General features: G+C 34.3%; 2 protein-coding genes across 3 annotated transcripts; both read right to left on the bottom strand.

Moving 5' to 3' along the window:
• Positions 1 to 6069: 6069 nt before the first annotated feature.
• On the bottom strand, positions 6070 to 9482 carry LOC146953197 (GDSL esterase/lipase ENOD8-like). The gene is made up of 5 exons (XM_085708296.1): positions 9213 to 9482; positions 7980 to 8189; positions 7704 to 7873; positions 6803 to 7067; positions 6070 to 6444 (listed from the first exon to the last, which is right to left on the bottom strand). The coding sequence occupies exons 1-5, from the start codon at positions 9472 to 9474 to the stop codon at positions 6173 to 6175; spliced, it is 1179 nt and encodes a 392-aa protein (XP_085564422.1). The 5' UTR covers positions 9475 to 9482; the 3' UTR covers positions 6070 to 6172.
• A 1653-nt stretch (positions 9483 to 11135) lies between these two features.
• Positions 11136 to 13976, bottom strand: LOC146953196 (uncharacterized protein At4g08330, chloroplastic). Of its 2 annotated transcripts, XM_085708333.1 has the most exons (3): positions 13692 to 13976; positions 11724 to 11815; positions 11136 to 11534 (listed from the first exon to the last, which is right to left on the bottom strand). In XM_085708333.1, the coding sequence occupies exons 1-3, from the start codon at positions 13781 to 13783 to the stop codon at positions 11419 to 11421; spliced, it is 300 nt and encodes a 99-aa protein (XP_085564459.1). In that variant the 5' UTR covers positions 13784 to 13976; the 3' UTR covers positions 11136 to 11418. The 2 variants fall into 2 exon arrangements, with proteins under 2 accessions (XP_085564459.1, XP_085564455.1); XM_085708329.1 differs by having other exon boundaries at positions 11136 to 11815; positions 13692 to 13915.
• Positions 13977 to 19441: the final 5465 nt, after the last annotated feature.

Genomic DNA, 19441 nt, shown 5'->3' with positions numbered 1-19441 from the left:
TTCCAAACTAACTTCCCAAGAAGAGCAAAATTAGAAAGTCTAACTTCCCTAATAGAGAGGCCTCCAAATTTTTTAGGGGAAGTAACAATAGACCACTTAACTCTATTCCACTTTTGATTACAACATGTGTCACCCCAAATAAATCTCTTGATGACTCTGTCGATCTTATCACAAATATTTGTAGGTAAATGATGCATTTGCATAGTATAAATAGGTATTGTCTTAGTAACCAATTTGGCTAGGCAAACCCACCCCGCTTTATTAAGGAGATTATCTTTCTAAGTTGAGAGTTTTTTATGCATATTCTATAAAATATAATCATATGTATCTTTGGTAGCTCGACCATGTATCAAAGGAAAACCCAAGTAGTGCCCAAATTGGCCATGAAGTTGATAAAGGAGATTTCTTGAATACTTCGTTTAACACTCTCAAACACTCCATTAGAACACACATCCTTAGACTTTTGGACATTTACTTTCATACCTGATGGTCGGATTAGGCAAGTGTATCAGATCGTTTACCAAGTAATAAAGTGTAAGTAGAGTATCGTATCCACAAGGATTATCGTTTTGTCCAAACAAGTCCCGTTACTTATTTGGTTTAACAAAGTACAAATAAAGATTTGAGGGATAAGAGATTGCAATTTTTATCTATTTGCAACAGAACAAGTTACCTGTTTTGGTTGCAGAAAAATAAGTAGCGATTATGACTCTTTGAATCCCCCCCCTATTTATTTGTTGGAATTAAATAACATTCATGTCGCGTTTAGTTATCTTAGTAGACTATCTAAATGATGAGTATGTGGGGACGTTTTAACCTAATCGGTTAGTCAAGTTGCATCTGTTGATTGTACGGTGATCCTTACGTGCCGGGCCTGACTCTCTCAATGCATGGAAAAAGTTTCCTTTGACTGTAGTTATATTCTATGACAGGTTTAAGACTATAAATAGCCTTGCATGCTCACTTATTCTTTACTTCCCATCTTTTCTTATTTTTTTCTTAAACTTTTTTTAGTTTTAGGAGTGTTTATGATGTCATGGTCACCGTTGACCATTCATAGTATCCAAGCAATTGTTTTGCAGTTTATGCGGAGATCTACGGCGGTAAGCAAAGACTTTTGATATCAAATACAACACAAATTTCATTGGTTCGCGTTCTTTCGAATTCTAAAATCCGAAAATAACTAACAATCTTTTTCGGATTCTGAAATCCGAACATAGGGTATTTTCGACGAAAAAAATTAGGACACGGGTAAATGATAAGGTGGAAAAGTAAAAGCCATTAAAAGAAGGAAGAATAAATAAAGATAGAGTTTTTGTTGTGAAGAGTTTGGCCCATGATTTAAGATAATAAAAGAGAATTAATTCCCGAATTTTGCTCTCCACCCAGCACGTTTTGCTCGCACCCTGCAAGCCTACCAAAAATACCCTTGCGCAAGTTAACTTGCGCAAGTGTTAATTGTTGCGCAAGTTAACTAACGCTGCGTGAGTTAACATGCGCAGCGTTAGTTAACTTGCGCTGCGTGCTTTCTTAAACAAGGCAGAGCACCTCATTTCCTCATTTCTCATCTAAAATCTCAAAAAATCCCAAAAATCTCTCTCAAATCACCCAACTCCAAAATTCCTTCAAGTTCAAATCAAACAACACTCCAATAACAAGTAAGTTCTCATGATCAAACACCATTGACCTTTTATGTTTGCATGTTAGGTTTTTTCTCTTAAATTAGAAATTTTTTAGATTTAGAGTTTGTTTAAATTTTGGTGTTTTTGGATGGAAATCATACAATGTTAGGATGTAAATGACTTGTGTTGCTTAAAATGTTTAGATGTTTGCATGTTTATGTTGATTTTTTTAGAAATTTTTTTAGAATTAGGGTTTGTTTAAATTTTTATTTTTTTTGCAAAATATGATACAATGTTACATGCAAATGAGTAATATACATGCAAATGAGTAATATTGCTTAATTATTTAGATGTTTGCATGTTTATGTTGTAGTTATCATTTTTAGGGTTTATGTATAATATGCACACCAAGTGTTTGATTAAATGTTTGAATGAGTTTTTCATTGATTATTTTTAATTTCTATGTGTGTAGATTTGAAACAATGGCCGGGTGGATCAACGTTCATGCAGAATTCAACGGCGGAGAACCTCAGAGGTTGAAGGTTCGGTGCCTTGATGTAACGTTAAGAGGTCTCAAGGATCAACTGAATGAATTCAACCAACGAGTCAACCCCAGAGACACAAGGAGGGTGGAACACGTTCAATATAAACGTCCAACGCTCGACGAGGGGAGGGTATCATTCACTTGGGTGGAGTTAAAGAACGACGAAAACGTGACGAGTATGTTTTGGGAGCACACCAAGTTCCAGTGGATCGATATGCGGGTGACGTTGCTGAGATCAACTGAAGATATCATGAACAGCTTGATTCCGCCAGAAGATCGTCATTAGTTAGGGTAAGATGCATTCAAACTACAACATTTGTCTCAGCTCTAAAATGGGGTAATTCAACTTGCCAAACGGCGAGGACTCAAGCATTTCGCTCAGCATTTATGTTTTTCCTTTGAAAAGATTAAATTTTTGTTTGGCTGGTTTAGATGAAGGTATTAAGTGTCAAGGAATGGACCTCATTTCGTTGGCACTGGAATACATTCATTTAAATCAAGCCTAACAAAAATTTATTCTTTTCAAAGGAAGGCATGAATGCTGAGCGAAATGCTTGAGTCCTATTGTTTGGCAAGTTTGAATTTACCTCATTTCAGAGGTAAGACAATTGTTGTAGTTGGAATGGACATTCCAACTACAACAATTGTCTTCCTTTGGATGGGGTCATTCAAACTAGTTAAATGGTAGGACACCGGCATTCGTCCGGGAGTGTTTTTGTTCCATTCTAAGTGTTAATTTCTTGTTGGCTTCGTTTAAATGATGATATCGAAGTGTCAAGGTCTGGACCTCATTCCGTTGGCACTTAGATACTATCATTTTAAACCAAGACCAACAAGAATTTAACATTTGGAATGGAACAAAAGCACTTCTGGACGAATGTTGGAGTCCTGCTGTTTAGCTAGTTTAAATTAACCCCATTCAAAGGTAAGATAATTGTTGTAGTTGGAAGGTACATTTCCGAATGTAATGTAATGATAGTTGACGTACATGTCTTTTACGTAATGTAATGTAATGATACCACAATGTAATGTAACGTAGATGAAATTATATCTAAATAAAATTGTCTAAGAATTAATGTTGTGTACTTATCGAATTTATTTATTCAAAACTCCAACGCAAATATTTATTCGAATTCACGCTATCGCAATATTTATTTGAATTCACGCTGTCGCAATATTTGTTCGAATTTTATTCAAATTTATTTTATTGACTTTATTCTTCTAATTTATTTTATTGAATTCACGCTATCGCAATTTTATTGACTTTATTATAAAAAATATATTGCGTTAATTAAGTCACACTGCGTGACTTAACTAACGCACCATATAATCTGTGCGTGACTTAAGTCACGCACCTTATAATCTCTGCGCAAGTTAACTTGCGTAAGTTGGCCGGTTCTAAAAACTGAGGCACAAACGTTTCTTGGACGGTAGTCAGTGGTCTTCAATGGTTTTTGCACGTTTTCCTTCACATTTGACCACGTTTTTGACTCATTAATTGCTATATACCTAATACCCTCTATAAAAACCCTCACATACTTCCTCTTTTCCTCACATTTTCTCATCCCACTCTTTCTCTTCTTCTTGCTCTTCTTCTTTGTTTCTTATTAGTTTATAGGGTGGTTATACCGCTCTAGGTATATACCAGTGGCTTCTGGGGGAAGTAGTGGTCGGTCCGGTCGGGAAAAGGGCATCTTGATGTCGTTTTCCCCAGGGCTGATCACTATTTTCCCCAAGAGCTATTTGACATATACCGAAGAGGGTATCAAATAAGTTTTGACCTCAAGAGGGCATTAAAAAAAAGTAAAAAATCAACCTTATTTGCGCGACTTAACTCGCGTAGTGCGTGACTTAAGTCACGCATAAATACAACGTACGTTAGTTAAGTCACGCTACGTCACTTAACTTGCGCAAGGGCATTTTTGGTACGCTTGCAGGGTGCGAGCAAATAGTGCTGGGTGGAGAGCAATAATATTAATTCCCTATACTAAATTGGCAAGTGGCAGCAGTTAAAAAGAAAGTAGTTCCGCACCAAGTCCGTTGAGTACAGTAGCGTCCGAAACAAGGAGCATGCATAGCACGACAGAAAGAAGAAAAGTGGTGCCCATATGTAGGGTTGGCAACAATCGGGTTAACTCCATCAAAGTTTGAAATTCGACTTCACAATTAACTTCTTGATTTTAATTGATGAACTAAATTAATTGAACTTTAGTTGAATATTAATTTTTTTAAATGAACTTTAGTTGTATATAGTCTGACTATTTTTTTTTTTGAAACATTATATATAGTTCGACTTTATTGATTAATGAGTCGGCTATATATAATGTTACACCAATATTAAATTGTTCAATATATTTTTTTTTAAAACACCAATATTACACCGTTCAATATTATTTTATTCGGTAGAAATTTTTTAAATTTGACTGTTGTATTGTAAACTTATATCATATAGATTATCCATTTTAAAGTTTACACAAATCTAAAATCATTTGATATGTTATTGAGATTCGTCAAAATGAACAATGTTTATAAAAACACATAAACTTTTATTCATGATGCGTATCAATGACATATCAAAGTATTTTAGATTTGTATGAAATTTTACGTAGATGATCTACTTGATGTAAACTTACAATCCAACAATCAAATTTAAAAAATATCTATCGAGTAAAATGATATTTAGTGGTATAATATTAAGAAAATTGCTCTTCTCACAACAGAAATTGCTCGCGCCCACCTGAACTTCCCAAAATACTCCCACATGACTTAAGTCACGCAGATCTTATACTCGACGTGACTTAAGTCACGTTCGGTTCTCCTTCAACGCAGCTTCCTCCACCGTTCTTTAAGTACCGATTTCTTCCTTGGAGGCGAGGATGCCTTCATAGCACCCAACCAACCATTAGACGGACCTAACACCATCAAGACTTCCCATATTTTTCTTTGAATTGGATTTTGCATATTTCCCTGGAGATAGCGGTGAATCTTGTTGGGAATAAGCTAACAAACTAAAATGGATTCCAAGCCTTGACTTGTTGACAGGATCAGTAAGAATTGGTACTTTCATAGTCCCTAAATGTGCCATCTTTTTCATCCCTTAACCACCACCCTCCCCCCTCCCATACCAATTTGAGCGTCGAAGTGCTAGCAAGTACACCATCCCACACTGTTTCAAGCTTACGAGGGGAACAACTCACCGCACTGGATATCTTTCTGCTAATCGGATCATGTATATATATATAATGGAATTTGGAAGAGTATTTTGAATATATTCTCAATTCTAAATGTGAAATTTCGTTGTTTTTGTTTGTTATCTGTAGTGGTTTTCGTGTGTTTTTGTATTTTAAACACTTTATGCTTGCGATAACTTTCATTTTAGTTTAATATTTTCCTTTTAAAAAGAATTAAAAGGTCAAAAGATCCAAAAAAATTGACTTTCGAATTATGCGATTCAAGCTAAACTGAATTGTTCGTGAACTTTAAATGAATTGAACTCGAGCCAAAAAAAAATGTTTGTTTCAGATTTTAGTCGAATTTCGATTCGAATCAATTCTTATCAAGTTGAGTCGAGCTCAAGCGAGTTCGACTTAACTCATTTCTAGCCTTGGGTCTTACGTGTATGTGTGTTTGCCAAACTTTTTTTTGTTAATTTTTTTAAAATATCTTATTTTTTAAAAGAAAAGACCAAGTGACCTACATAAATAAATGGGTATGTTTAAATTCAAGAACTGTCTATCTTTATATTCTTCTCAAGTGTGGAGAGTGTATATTTTAGGGTATAATAATCCATCTGTCCTAAGAAAAACTTGAATTATGTTTTCCTCCCCTCTTATGTTAAAATATACATTTCTCTTCCCTCTTATGCAAAAGATATTATTGGGTATGAAATTGGCATTGAAATCATAGGTTAACCAAATGTATTTCTTGTGAGATGGAATATTAAGGTATTATGTGGAAGAACACTTTATTTTGTAATAAAACTTTTGCATCAATAAGCAAATAAAGCTCAATATATTTTGATGGAATTTCTGTGGCATGCCATATTCAAGGAAATGGGTGGATCAGAGAAAGCTCCAGTAGAAATTTCATGGAAAATAAACTTGCTAGCTGCTTCAGTGTAATGAATTCCATCCCAATTCACTCTTGAAGATGGTCTTTCACATGAACCTACAAAAATTTGAGTACCATTGACCTCTATGGTTCCTCCACATCCAACACTACTGCTGTAATTATACTCTCCTCCATAGCCACAACAAGCAACTAGGGGATGCTCAAATCCTGCATATCAATGAATAAGGTTGTGAATAACCTCTAAAATTGTCATTCAATAATTTAGATATTATGTTTTAGAGATTAAAAAGAAGACAAAAACTATTTTGTGTTTGTTTGCTTTTTAAAAAAAAAAACTATTTTCTGAAAATTATGTTTAATAGAAGCTACATAAAACAACCTTTTATTTGAAACAATTTTTAGATTATTTGAAACAATTTCAAGTATTTATTTGAAAATTTTATGTGAAAATTATGTTTAATAGAAGCTAGTTAAAGTAGTGATAAAAAGGAAGAATATTCCTAGAAATTAAACTATTATTTTTCTCAAAATAATATGTAACAAATGGACTCATAATTTGACTTACCATATTTTTTTGGGTTGTTAAAAAGGGAGTACTTAACAGAGTAGATATCTACATATGTGATTGCAGCTAAAGGAAGATCATCACGAATTTTAAAGACAGCTTCCTTCAACTTTTGGTTGAAATATTGTGCTACTTCATTATATTGCTTTGCACAACCATTTTCATCCTTTTCAGCTAATGGAAAATTCACAAAAATATAAGGGAGGCAGCCAATGGGTCCTGTGTTGTGTATCCAAAATGATCTAGCACCCAAATTGTATATGTCCTGAATCACCAAGTTCATCAAATGAGATTAATAAATTAAGAAATGGGATTGCTAATTTACGCCCCACTTATTTTTTAGAGGTGTATATAGCAAGTTACACCATGTGGTATATTATACAATTTTTTTATTATAACCTGTCAAGTTATACCCGATCCAAAATAAGTGGGTGTAAGTTTGCAAATCTCGATGGATGCATTTGATTTGTTAAATAATATGTACATGACAGAACAACACAGGACAAATTTTTATGGTATTGAATAATTTTTGGTTTTATACGATTTATGGTGGACAAAAAGCTATTTTTGTATTTAGATAACTTGTACGTGGGACAAAAAAAATTGTGTTGCGGTTTAGTGAGAGACAAAAAATTATATTTTTGTCTCGTCCCTTGCCTCCAGCTTGTCCTATCCCAAAAAGAAACAATTTTACAAATCAAATACTATACAGCTTGAGTTGCCATGTCATACCCTTCATTTTTTAACAGATGAAACGCACCCAATAGAATTTTTTAACTTGCAATCACTAATTTTTTTAGTTGGTCAAAATATGAAAAATATACCATAAGACATATAATAAGTTTGTAGTTATAAAATAATAGCTAAATAGTTCAAACATTTAGGAAGGATATTGAACTACCTTAATATTTTTGGAGAAACTATTGATTATCTCTGGCACAGAAGCATTTACTTGTTGTATAGTCATGTTTCCAAAAAAACCAGCACCAAGATCATTTTGACCAATATCAAATGTGTACAAAGCCTTAGAGAAATACTCTTCTTTGGGCATCAAGCTTGCAAATAATCCTCCTACAAAGAAAAACAAGAATAAAAAACAAAGTAAACCATGTCTTTATAATTAAGGACCACCTAAAACTATGTGTGAATATTAAATTAATGTAAGTTTTTCTTGTACCTTGCTGTCTAATGAATTGTGTTCTAGGTTTGAAATCTCTGAATTGAGTGTATTGGACATCAAGGTAGAAAGGACTGAATCCACCCTGAGGTATAATACTAGGTGGGGGTCTAATTGTTGATGCTGATGTTGCAAAGTTTGCACCATGTGAAAAATTGGTCCCCAGAGAATCAAGATATGCGCTTAGATAAGGGAGTCCAAAACTTTGAGCTGAAATTACAATATTGCAGATCATAAATTAGAATGTAAAACCTTTTATTTAGAATTAGCATTAAATTGATTAAAATAAATTGTTGCAAGAGGCATATAATTCGGACTTAGAGTTAATTTGGTACTGCCAAAAGGATGGTTTTATGTATTGGTAGATGTTTTAAAAATCAAATTGAATTAAACGGTTCAACTGGTTGACTATAGATTCATCTTGGTTCGAGTCGAGTGGTTTAAAACAATTGAGCCATGACCTGGAATCTCGACGGTTTGATGTCTGATTTTCTGTGAATAATTGAAGGCTTAGGAGAGTTGATAGAGGTATTTATAAATTACCCATGAAATTCACACGTTGATAATGAGAGTTGAACTCAAATATTTATGGGGTTATGAGTCGACTTCTTGTCAACCGACCGGCCTCCATTAGTTCAATTTTTTAAACATTAGTTTTAGCTTAAATAAATAAGGGATAAATAAGGATTAGTTTTGGCTTAAATAAATAAGGGATAAATAAGGGTTAAATAAGTAAATGGTTCTCCTAAATATATCAACATTTGATTTTAGTCCCTCTAAAATATTTCTTAAGTTTTTGATCCCTCTAAAAATTTTCATCTATGAATTAGTTCTTACTTTTTAGTCAACTCATGTCTAACCTTCATATTTTTTAATAAAATTATCCAGAAAAGGGTAGAATATTATGACAATCTCTTCCAAAAAAATAATTTTTTTAACAAAGTATGAATTAAATATGAATTTTTATGTTTTTGTTGCTAAAAAATTCATATTAAATTCATGCTTTGTTAAAAAATTATATTTTTTTTAGAAAATATTGTCGTAATTTTACTCCCATTTCTGAAAAATTTCATTAAAAAATATGAAAGTTAGACACGAGTTGACTAAAAAGTAGAGACTAATTTTATGAATGAAAAATTGTGGATGGACCAAAGGCCTAAATATATTTTAAAAGGACTAAAAGCTCAATCATGTTGCATGTACATAGAAATATGTAGAAGTAGAAAACATTACCGATGAAATCGACAACTAGACGGCCATCAGAGAACCTCCCATTAGGTCTGTGGAAATAAGTCTCTCCATATGGTGGCGTTGGTGCTTGAAGGGAAGCAGCCAAGCCACCAGTGTCTGAGTTTGAGTCACCAAAGTTGAAGATTGCAGGGAAATTGCACTCACTATTGCTACTTTCAATCACTGTGGTAGTAGCTATACATAACACCACAAAAAATGATAAACTTGATATATGAAACATGTTTCTGGTACAAGACAAGAACATTTGAGAATAAGAACTAACATTGTTGTTGGTCTTTATATGTTGCTAGAAATATAGACTTTTCCAATGTATGTTCCTTTCAAAACGTATTGTCATACATACATGATTATATCTTGTAATTGAATCTTTTCTAACAACGTGTCATATGATTTTTCTACATCTTTAACTTTTTTAAGGTTCTTTCAAAGAAAAAATTAAGTTTTAAATTTATCTAAAATAATGAGCTGTCACTTGAAATCTACCACCAAGATAATTCTCAACAATGATAAAGACATGGATTTCTAGAGTTTTGAATTTTCAGCTTTTGAATCTATTTAAATATTTTGCTGATTATAGTGACAACATTTTACATATTTAATGATTTAAATGGCTTTTTATTCTTTGATATTGTTTGATATTGAAAACCAATATAGCAAAGCTAAGATCTAGGTTAGGTAGTAGCTTCATTTTCTATTTTCAATCCACATGTCTTTCTAAATAATTATCTGGTGATTACTTCGATGAATGGTCTACTGCAAAGCAACATTTAAAAATCGTTTAAAACTTTAATGATAGGTGATGTCACTTTCAGGAAGTAGAATCTCATGCTTATCGTCGTCTCCACGGCCAAGACGTTGACTTGATTGATTATTTCGATGTGCCTCAAAATCGAGTTTATTTTTGTTTTTCTTTACTTTTGTCAAATCGACATTGATCAAGTAATTGTCTCAATTATAAGGACAAAAAGGACAGTGAAGTTTTACTTCTGTAAGGACGTCGTCGGTCGTTGTTAGAGTTTCGAGTGATTTCCAGATGTACATAATATATTGACAATAATCGTTTCCAAAGAAGACACGAATCCAGTGTAGAAAATTCTAATACCATGGATGGGGATTAAGGCACGAATTATGCCGCCAATGTTGACTTAAGTAATGCAAATGTTTTGATTAACTTCTACGTCGCTTTAATGTGAATCTATAATCAATCTTTACATCGCAGTGGGACCATCGTTTTAAAAAATTGATAAGATTATGCAACTTCATTGTAGAAACATCCACGGAATAAAGTTGGTCTTTTCACCATGTTGGACAATGTCTTGACTCTTAATACATCTATTTAATAGTATTCAAGTCTTGCCTAATCTGTTGAATCTTAATAGTAACTTATTTTCTGGTGTTTGCTTCAGTATTCAAAATCCTAATTGTTCATATTTCTTATCATTTTATTGTGCACAAATGAGATAAGTCTTCCATCATGCAAAATTTAATTTTCACAACAATTGGATAAAAGAATCTTATCATTAGATCAAATGAGATATGAAGGGTCATATTGATCCAATGATGAAAAACACACTTATGTACAATACAATACAATGCCATTTTACTTGTGCACTTTAGACAAAGTCTTTAGAAATATTAGACTAAAAAATTATGAAGACTACGATTTAAATTGACTTATCAACCAGTTATTTAGACTTATCTACAAGCATAAGTGTTTGAGTGATCTTAGATATGATAAACACTTGTTATATAAGTGAACACATGTGAGTTCATTGATAAGAAGCATGTCACATGTGTTCGCTTAAATAACAAGTGTTTATCATATAAACACTTAATTAAGTTGTTTATCAATGAGCCCTACAATGATATGAAATGCATATATGATGTTCCATAGCATCCTTCATGTATCACACAAATGACTGTTTTTTTCATCTCAAATTCTCTTTTTTCTTCCCACCAATACAAGTTTTGCCAAGTTGATTAACTTGATAGAATGTCACCACTTAAGTATTTTTTTTTAAACTCGATTATTAAACCTTCACATACATCTATTATTCACATTTTAATGAGGGAAAATACAGAAACTTTGCCAAACCGGATCACTGCACATATCGATGAACTTCTAACCTGCATACCGCCAATGACTACTATGCAGCAAGGAAACAAAGTGCAATTATTACCCGGTATTTCAAGCTAATACAGGAATTCCAGATTCGTCAGAAGATGAAGGCTGCAATGAACGAATACGAATGTCATATTTTACACCACTGGACACTTTGGAGCTAGGGGATGACTCTTCTCCGTCTGTCACGAGAGGGAAAGAAGAAGTGAAACCATTGTATGCATTTCCTATATGGTTGCCACACTTACGACAAAGAAGCTTCGTTCTTCGACGGAACAAGCCCCATGAGTGCTTATGAAAATGTGGTACGCACTGAATCTCATCAACCTGGGTAAATCTGCTATCATCAATATTGAAGAATGATATGATACCTCGTTTTATGGACTTCCCGTATTTTGATCCTATGGATGTGGTGTTCCGGTTTGAAGAGGATAGGTTCAGCTCATAACCACAAGTGCCACAGCTGAAAAAATGTAATGATAAAGTATTGTAAAGGCAATGATAAAAAAACAGAATACAGTTCCACCACTATGACAAATCATAATCAAAATAACAAGCTTAGTCTTCAATTCATTTATATTGATGTATAAAAACGATAATTATTAGTGACTGAGTACATAATGCATTTGGAATAAAATGTTATCCTTTAATGACAAAAATATTTGGCTGCGCATCTTGTAAGACCCTTAGACTGAAAGGGGAAATGGAATGTAACATATGTTGTGTTCTATTTTTATGTTTCAAAGACTCAAATTATAGCACATCCCATGCTGTGTCATGATCCAGATCATGAAGCTAACAGCCATCAACTAAGTGTCAAAATGATCAAAATAAATTGCTAAAATTCTTAGAACTTCGCATAAGAAAGTCTTTTTTTCTATTTAAGATCCATCGTTGCTTGAACCTACAAACTAAACAGATCTTGATCATACTACTCATGGCAATTAGATCATATTCCAAAAACGCTAGTTTTCTACCAAATTTTATTTAAATATTATCCAAGAAAATCAAAAGGGAAGTTTGGCGCAATAATTAAAGTAACCGATGGCCTGATGTGTGATTAGAAGGGGGACAAGTCAACCTTGTATAAGTGTACAGTATAGTTGCCTACAGCTTATCCATAATAGGACCCTTCTCTGGACTCTGCCACCACGGAAACTGTAGCACCATATTGCAATTTATAAATTGTGTACAAGAGTCTGGTTAAAATTTATTTTTTTTGATAAAAAGAGTCTTGTTATAATTGTTGGTTGTCAAATAACAGCTACAGGTACTACAGCACTATACCATAGCAGAATTTTAACAAATCGCTATTGTTCCACGATACACTATTTGGTACAAAATGTTGTTAAATAACACCTATAGCAGCACTATAGCTATGTAGCGTAGCGGAATTTGAACAAACCATTATTTACAAGGAACTGCATGCATGTCTATAATTCCAATGTGACTTTCAAGAGTACATGTGAAATGCAATTCTTATTAATGTACGAAGTTTCTAAAGAAACCAGGACACCAGAAAAACAGACACTTACCTTTACCTATTTTCATGCATCGCATAACATAACATAACTTATGTCTCTATGATAGAACAAGCAAATCCAAGTTGTGAAAGTGACTGATCACCCAATAATCTAATGTTGCATTACCAACCATGAAAATTCCTTCTTAAATCAGTTAACAAATTAAAATGGCCCTCTATCAATGCAATGTACTATCATCCTAATTTGTAGTTTCTGATGTGACATATAAACTGAATCACCAATTTAGTCCCTAAATTAATAGGAAGCAGTCAATTTAGCCAAAAATATTCTCAGTATCTCAAAATAGCTCTTAAAATTGAAAAGGAAAATGCTAGCAAACCCAAAGTGGAAATTTTCTTTTGTATTCAATTTTTTAAAAATCAATTTTTTCTACATAAAACTTATCAAGTATTTCCTTTTTTTGAATACTTAACAATTGTTAGCATGACCCAATTGAAAATCATAACAGTTCTTAATGTAAAACTGATTGTGTCAATGTTATGTCCAGTATCTATGTTTCATGCATAGTTCTTTTGATAAATATGATTGGGAATTTTCACAAAAAGAGATTATTATGAAATTTCCTTAATCACTTAATCAACTCAACAATTAACTACAATTTCATAAATTACACTAGTGATTCAGTTAATAAAATAGGATTAAAATTGACAATGAATTGTGTCATGTGTATTGAAATAGACCAAACAAAAAAACATCCTTGTCATGATCGAAAACACAAAAACCTCGGCATAACAAAAAAAACCTTAAAAATGAAAGAATAGGATTAAAGAAAGTTGAGAATTATGAGAATGAAACCTGTAACGAACATCTCTCTGAGAAGCGGAAGAATAAGAGGAGAATGTTCGGTTATAATTTCCATTTCCATTGAAAACCGAATTATTATCCATTAAATGGTTATCTCCGGTGACGGTTATAAAGCGGTGGTGGTGGCGGTGGCGGTGGATTGAGGAAGAGCCACCGGGGAAGAGCGCGTGAGAAAGAGATATGTGTTATGGGGAATTGGAAGTTGTTTGGGAGGACAGCGTGTCCCGGATGAAACGCGTGTTTGACCGAAAGACAGAACAAGATCCAAACGACGCTGTTTCACAAGTGATTGTACTTGTTGAGTTGTATAGAGAAACAAAAGTTTCAGTTTCAGTTTAACTTACACGAAAGTAGATTATCATGCCCAGGGATAAGAATTAGGAAGGGAGAGAAAAGTGTTGAGAGAATGAAATATAAAACAAAAATTATTTAAAATTTAATTTATATTTATCGTCAATACAGGCAAATGGTCTTCTATGCGAGTTTAACTCAGTTTGTATGATATTTTGTCACATACATGCAAGTATGGGTGTCGTGTTTGTGTTAATCAATTCTTGTTTCCTACGACACCCAAAGCAGGTCAAAGATCTTGAATGAAAAGCTGCACGAGACCACGAGAAGTTAAGTTGTCCTTAGTCGGTATGCTTTTATTCGACGATCGTCATGCGAAGATAGAAACTTTGAGAGCATCCACATCCATACCACCTAATTTGGTGGTATAAATGGATTCCACCTGGGAGGAAGGAGTAACAACAGAGGGATTAAATGGATGGCTTGGGAACGCGTGGCATGTCCTAATGAGTTTGATGGAATAGGGTTTCGGAACTTCAAAGTTTTTAATCTCGTTATGGTAGCTAAGTAAGGATGGAATTTTCTATCTAACCATGAATCTCTGGTTGCTGAAGTTTTTAAATTGAGGTACTTTCCCCAGTCTTCATATTTTGGTGCTAAACTTAGTTATAACCTGAGCTTTGCTTGGTGGAGTATTTAGAATTCGCGTCAGTTACTTTTATATGGTTAACGGTGGACAATTGGACATGGGCAGGAAGTCAGCGTCATGAATGATCCATGGGTTCGAGGTGTCCACGGAAGTTGGATTCAATCCCCACAAAGTCAAGGTGTGCATAGTTTGCGTGTGTCTGATTTGATAGCCTACGAGGAACGACCTTGGGACATTGATAAGATTGAATCTTTGTTTTCAGATGATATGGTTCAAACTATTCTTGACACACCATTGTTTGCGGAAGTTTGGAATGATAGAATAACATGGATGATGGAACGTAACGGGAGGTATATTGTTAAGACTGGTTATACAATAGCTATGATGGAGTTGCTGCACACTGATCGCTTCCATGTTGAATGAGAGTGGCATAGAATTTGGAAGGTGAATTTCCCCATAAAGCAAGTAATTTGTTATGGAGGATTTGCAAGGGATGTTACGACGCGTCTCTGACTATAATCACGACATGTACAGTGTGAGCTGATCTGTCCCTGGTGTGATACAGGCGTTGAGGATGATTGGCATGCTTTTGTGGGTTGTACGGTGAGAGTTGGTATTGGGCAGAGCTTTTGATTGTGCTGCAACTGCGAGCTGGAACTGCAAGCAGTTTAGCAGATTTTGTTTTGGACATATGTTGTTCAGAAATCCAAGACATTGCTGGTCGGGTGGCTTTACTTCTTTGGCAAATTTGGGCTGCACATAAAGATGTTATTTGGAATAACGTTCATCATCCTTCAACAAGCATCAGAAGGACAACACTAGATGGATGGTAGCAATGGCAAGAGGTTCATAAAAAGCCCTCACCACTGGTTGTGCAACACAGGCAGATAGAGTGCAAAGTAACAGTTTATTTTAGAAGAAACCGCACGAGACATGGTTGAAGTATAATGTGGATGCCGCGTTCAATGATCGTAACCAGTTTACATCTTTTGCGTGTTGCGTTAGAGACTCCCGTGGACAATTTATTCGTGCTCAAACGAAATGGCAGCGGCCAAATATGACAATTTTGGAGGGGTAGGCAGTAGCTTTACTCGATGCCATTCACTTTGCTGATATGAACAGATGGGTCCGGGTTGTTTTCGAGTCCGACTTCGCTTCTTTAGTGCAAGTTTTATCGTCTTTGGGCCATGGTGATTCGGAATTTTATGTTATTGTTTCTAGTATCATTTCCCAGTTATCTTTACATTCCAACTTCGAGGTGAAGTTTGTTAGGAGACAAGCGAACATGATTGCTCATACTTTAGCTAGGGCAGCCTGTTCTTGGGTCAGTCACCGTATTTTTTATTCTTATCCTTCTTGTATTGAACAGTGGTTGATTAATGAAAGTTAACTTTGCTTGGTAAAAAAAAAAATGAGTTCATCTTTGCTCCATTTTGCTTTGCTCCATTTACTTCTTTTCAATGCATAGATGTGTGACACGTGGCAAAAATAATATTAAGCAACAAAGAAAACCCCAAAAAGAAAAAATTGATTTCAAAATTAACAAAAACACATCCCATTCTTGATGTTTTCTGGATTTCAAATAAACATAACCATGGGAATTATGAGAAGATGGAACTGTCACTGTCCCGCTGCCATCGACGCCGGCTCCGATAGACAGAGAAGGTCTGTGTGTCGTGGTTAAAATAACAGAAGGGAGGAAGAGCACCGCATCTGCGATGGACAGAGATGGGCGCCGAAAAGAGGAAGTGGAAGAGATGTCGATGGAGATGCTGAGAGGAATAAGATGAATCTGCCTCTATTTTAACCTTTTTAATCCCAGCCGTTGAAATTATTTTTGATATGTATCACCCATCTATGCCTTGAAAAGGAGTAAATGGAGCATACCAAAATAGAGCAAAGATGAACTCAAAAAAAATGGACTCCACTTATTATAATATATTACTTCACACTTTGTAATTATTTAAACATGAGAAATGTTAACTTGTACCCTTATGGCATATGTTGGTTCCACCTTTCAAATTCATGTTATTTTGGCTATCTTTAATTTCTTTTTAATTTTTTTTAAATGCACACATAAATGACATAATACATATGCACATGGTAGGACCTATTTAAGAACTCTCCATTAGAGTCTCTGTTAGTGTATTACCATTAGAGTCATTTGATCATTAATAAGTACTTTTATTAAACAATTATAAATAAATGATGTGTACACATGAAATCTATTTAAGAAGTGCACTGCTATAGTGCACGACGTAATTTGCACACGACATTGCACGATACATACATGGCCTCTCTGAATTTGTTTCAATCAAATTTTATTTAAAATAAATTTTTCAAAACTGAAATAGCGTGTTATGGAATACAGGTCGCGTGTATTTGACGACCGCAACTATCGTGCATTTAAGCATTAGTGATTTAAGAAATCTTCATTAGTTTAGTACCATTGTGGGTGTTCTTAGTCTCCTCAAAACGTATAAAAACCCAACAAAAGAAAATAATCTCTCATATTAGTCTTAAATTAAAAAAGAAAAGAAAAAGCAAAATTACAGAATGAAAACAAAAGTACAGCAAGCTATCTCACAAAATTCCCAAAAAAAAATCTAAAACAAACATCAAAAAAGAATGGGAAAGGCAATGTAACTTCCAATATCATATCAATTTCTCTTTAACGTATACTTTTTCATTTTTCCATTTTGATCAAACTATTATACCCTAATTTTGGACCTAAAAATACTAGTTCCATTCTCCTTTTCTTACATTTTAAGTCATTTGAATTGTCTCTGATCAATTACATCTTTCTCTGCATTTTATTTCAATATTACTTGCAAAATTCATGAAAAAGGGTATTTTAGTCATTTCCTATGTTAAAATTTCTTTCAATCTTTGAAAAATTGTGTGAGTCTTTGCAGTTGGTTTGAATAAGTCTTCATTTCAATTCTATGTCAAAATCCATTCTAAAAATTGCATTTGAAACCATTTTGAGTCAGTTTAGCCCCTAGGGGCATTTTAGTCTTTTCATGTGATAAAACTCTGTTTAATTTCTAAAAATTTGTCTCTGAGTCTTTTAATTTTGCTTGCATAAACTTTTGCTTTAATTCCATGTCAAAAAACCATTTTAAAATTGCATTTGAGTCGTTTTGAGTCGTTTTAGTCCCTAGGGGCATTTTGGTCATTTCACACGAAATTTCGGCAGAGAGAGGTTACTTTAAAGTACCTCATTTAAGTAATTGGTTCGTTTTAGTCCGTTTTGTCATTTTTAATCGTTTCACTTTACGTTATTTCCAAATTGCATTTTTTACCAATTTTTATTTTAATTACTTTTTAGTCCTTTTTGTCATTTTGCACTTTAGTCCTCTATTTTTAGTTAATTGCAAATTTGTCCAGAAAGTTAGTTACAAGTCCAGGCCACGTGTCATTTTCTCATTGGTCCAGATATCACAGTCATCACCTATAAATGTCCAGTCACAGTCAATGGTCAAGGCACCAATCATTTTCTGCACAATCATCACAAACACTTTCTCTTTCTCTCTCTCCACCAAAAACAGATCAAACCATCAAGATTCATATGAACTTGATGAATTTCATCAAGAACACATGAATCCCAAACCCTAACAAACTCAATTTTCTCCCAAAAACAACACAAATTTCCAGAATTCACCAAGATTCAACACCACAGATTCGAACTGAACAATTTCAGCACCAAATCATCACGAATTCGAATCGAACAATTTCAGTACCAAATCATCACGAATTCGAATCAAGCAATTTCGGTACCAAATCATCACAAATCCGAATCTAGCAGTTTCAATACCAAAATCCACGAACAACAACGGTTCGAAGCTACCACAACAACACAAATTCGAAGCAAAATTCACAAATTCACAAACAACACAAATCTATCACAACCGAACCACAAACTCACGAATTCGAAGCCAAAAACCGAATCACAACAACAAATTGGTGAAACAGTTTCAAGCTGCAAAGTAACAACATCCACAGAAAGAGTGAAGAGGAAAACAGATCGTGCCAGGGACGAAGGGGAAGACGAAGATTTCTCCGTTTTGTTCGAAGATTCGTGAAGTTGTCCTTCTCAGTTCGTCGTCTTCACCATTAAACACTGAGGTAACCTCGTTTTCCTCTCTATCTACTTGTTTGTTGTTATTTTCGAATTAAAGAAATGTAGATCTAGACTCATATGTGGTTTGTTTCGAAAATCCAGTACTGGATTTGAATAGAGGAGAAGAAGACGAAGCTTTCGATGTAAAAAATTGTAAGAAAAAACAAAAAAATAAGCTCCGGCGGCGGCGGCGCCGCCTCAGGGAGGCCGGCCACCGTGCCGGAGCACCTGTCTTCATCTTCTCCGTTCAACCAGTCCTAGAGAGAGAGGGAGAGAGTCTGTCAACTTTAGAGAGAGAAAGAGTGGATTAAAATGAAAGAAAACTGGGTCATAAGCTTATATAGGCCTAGGGCGGGTCGGTTCAGCCCATGGCCTGACCCATAACCCATGGATCAAGCCTGATCCATCTCCTCCCTAAGCCCAACAACATTTTCTTGTTTCTGTTGCTATGCGCCCCCCCCCCCCCCCCTTTCTTGCATGTTTTACTAATTTCTTGCTAATTGCACCCCTGCATGTTCAAAAATCCTTTAAAAAATCCCTAGAAAAATTCCTATGTGTTCTTGATCATTTTCTTGGTATTTTTGTGATGTTATCATGTGTTGAATCTTGATTAAAAAATGTGTGGTATTTTCTTGTCAATTGTTTATTATTTTTGTTAAAATTTGTGAAGTTTTGCAT

This window comes from Medicago sativa, chromosome 1 (assembly GCF_051527215.1).
Source record: "Medicago sativa cultivar Bolivia chromosome 1, Bolivia_mono, whole genome shotgun sequence".
Taxonomy (NCBI): Eukaryota; Viridiplantae; Streptophyta; class Magnoliopsida; order Fabales; family Fabaceae; genus Medicago; species Medicago sativa.
This window is presented reverse-complemented; position numbering and strand designations above follow the sequence as displayed.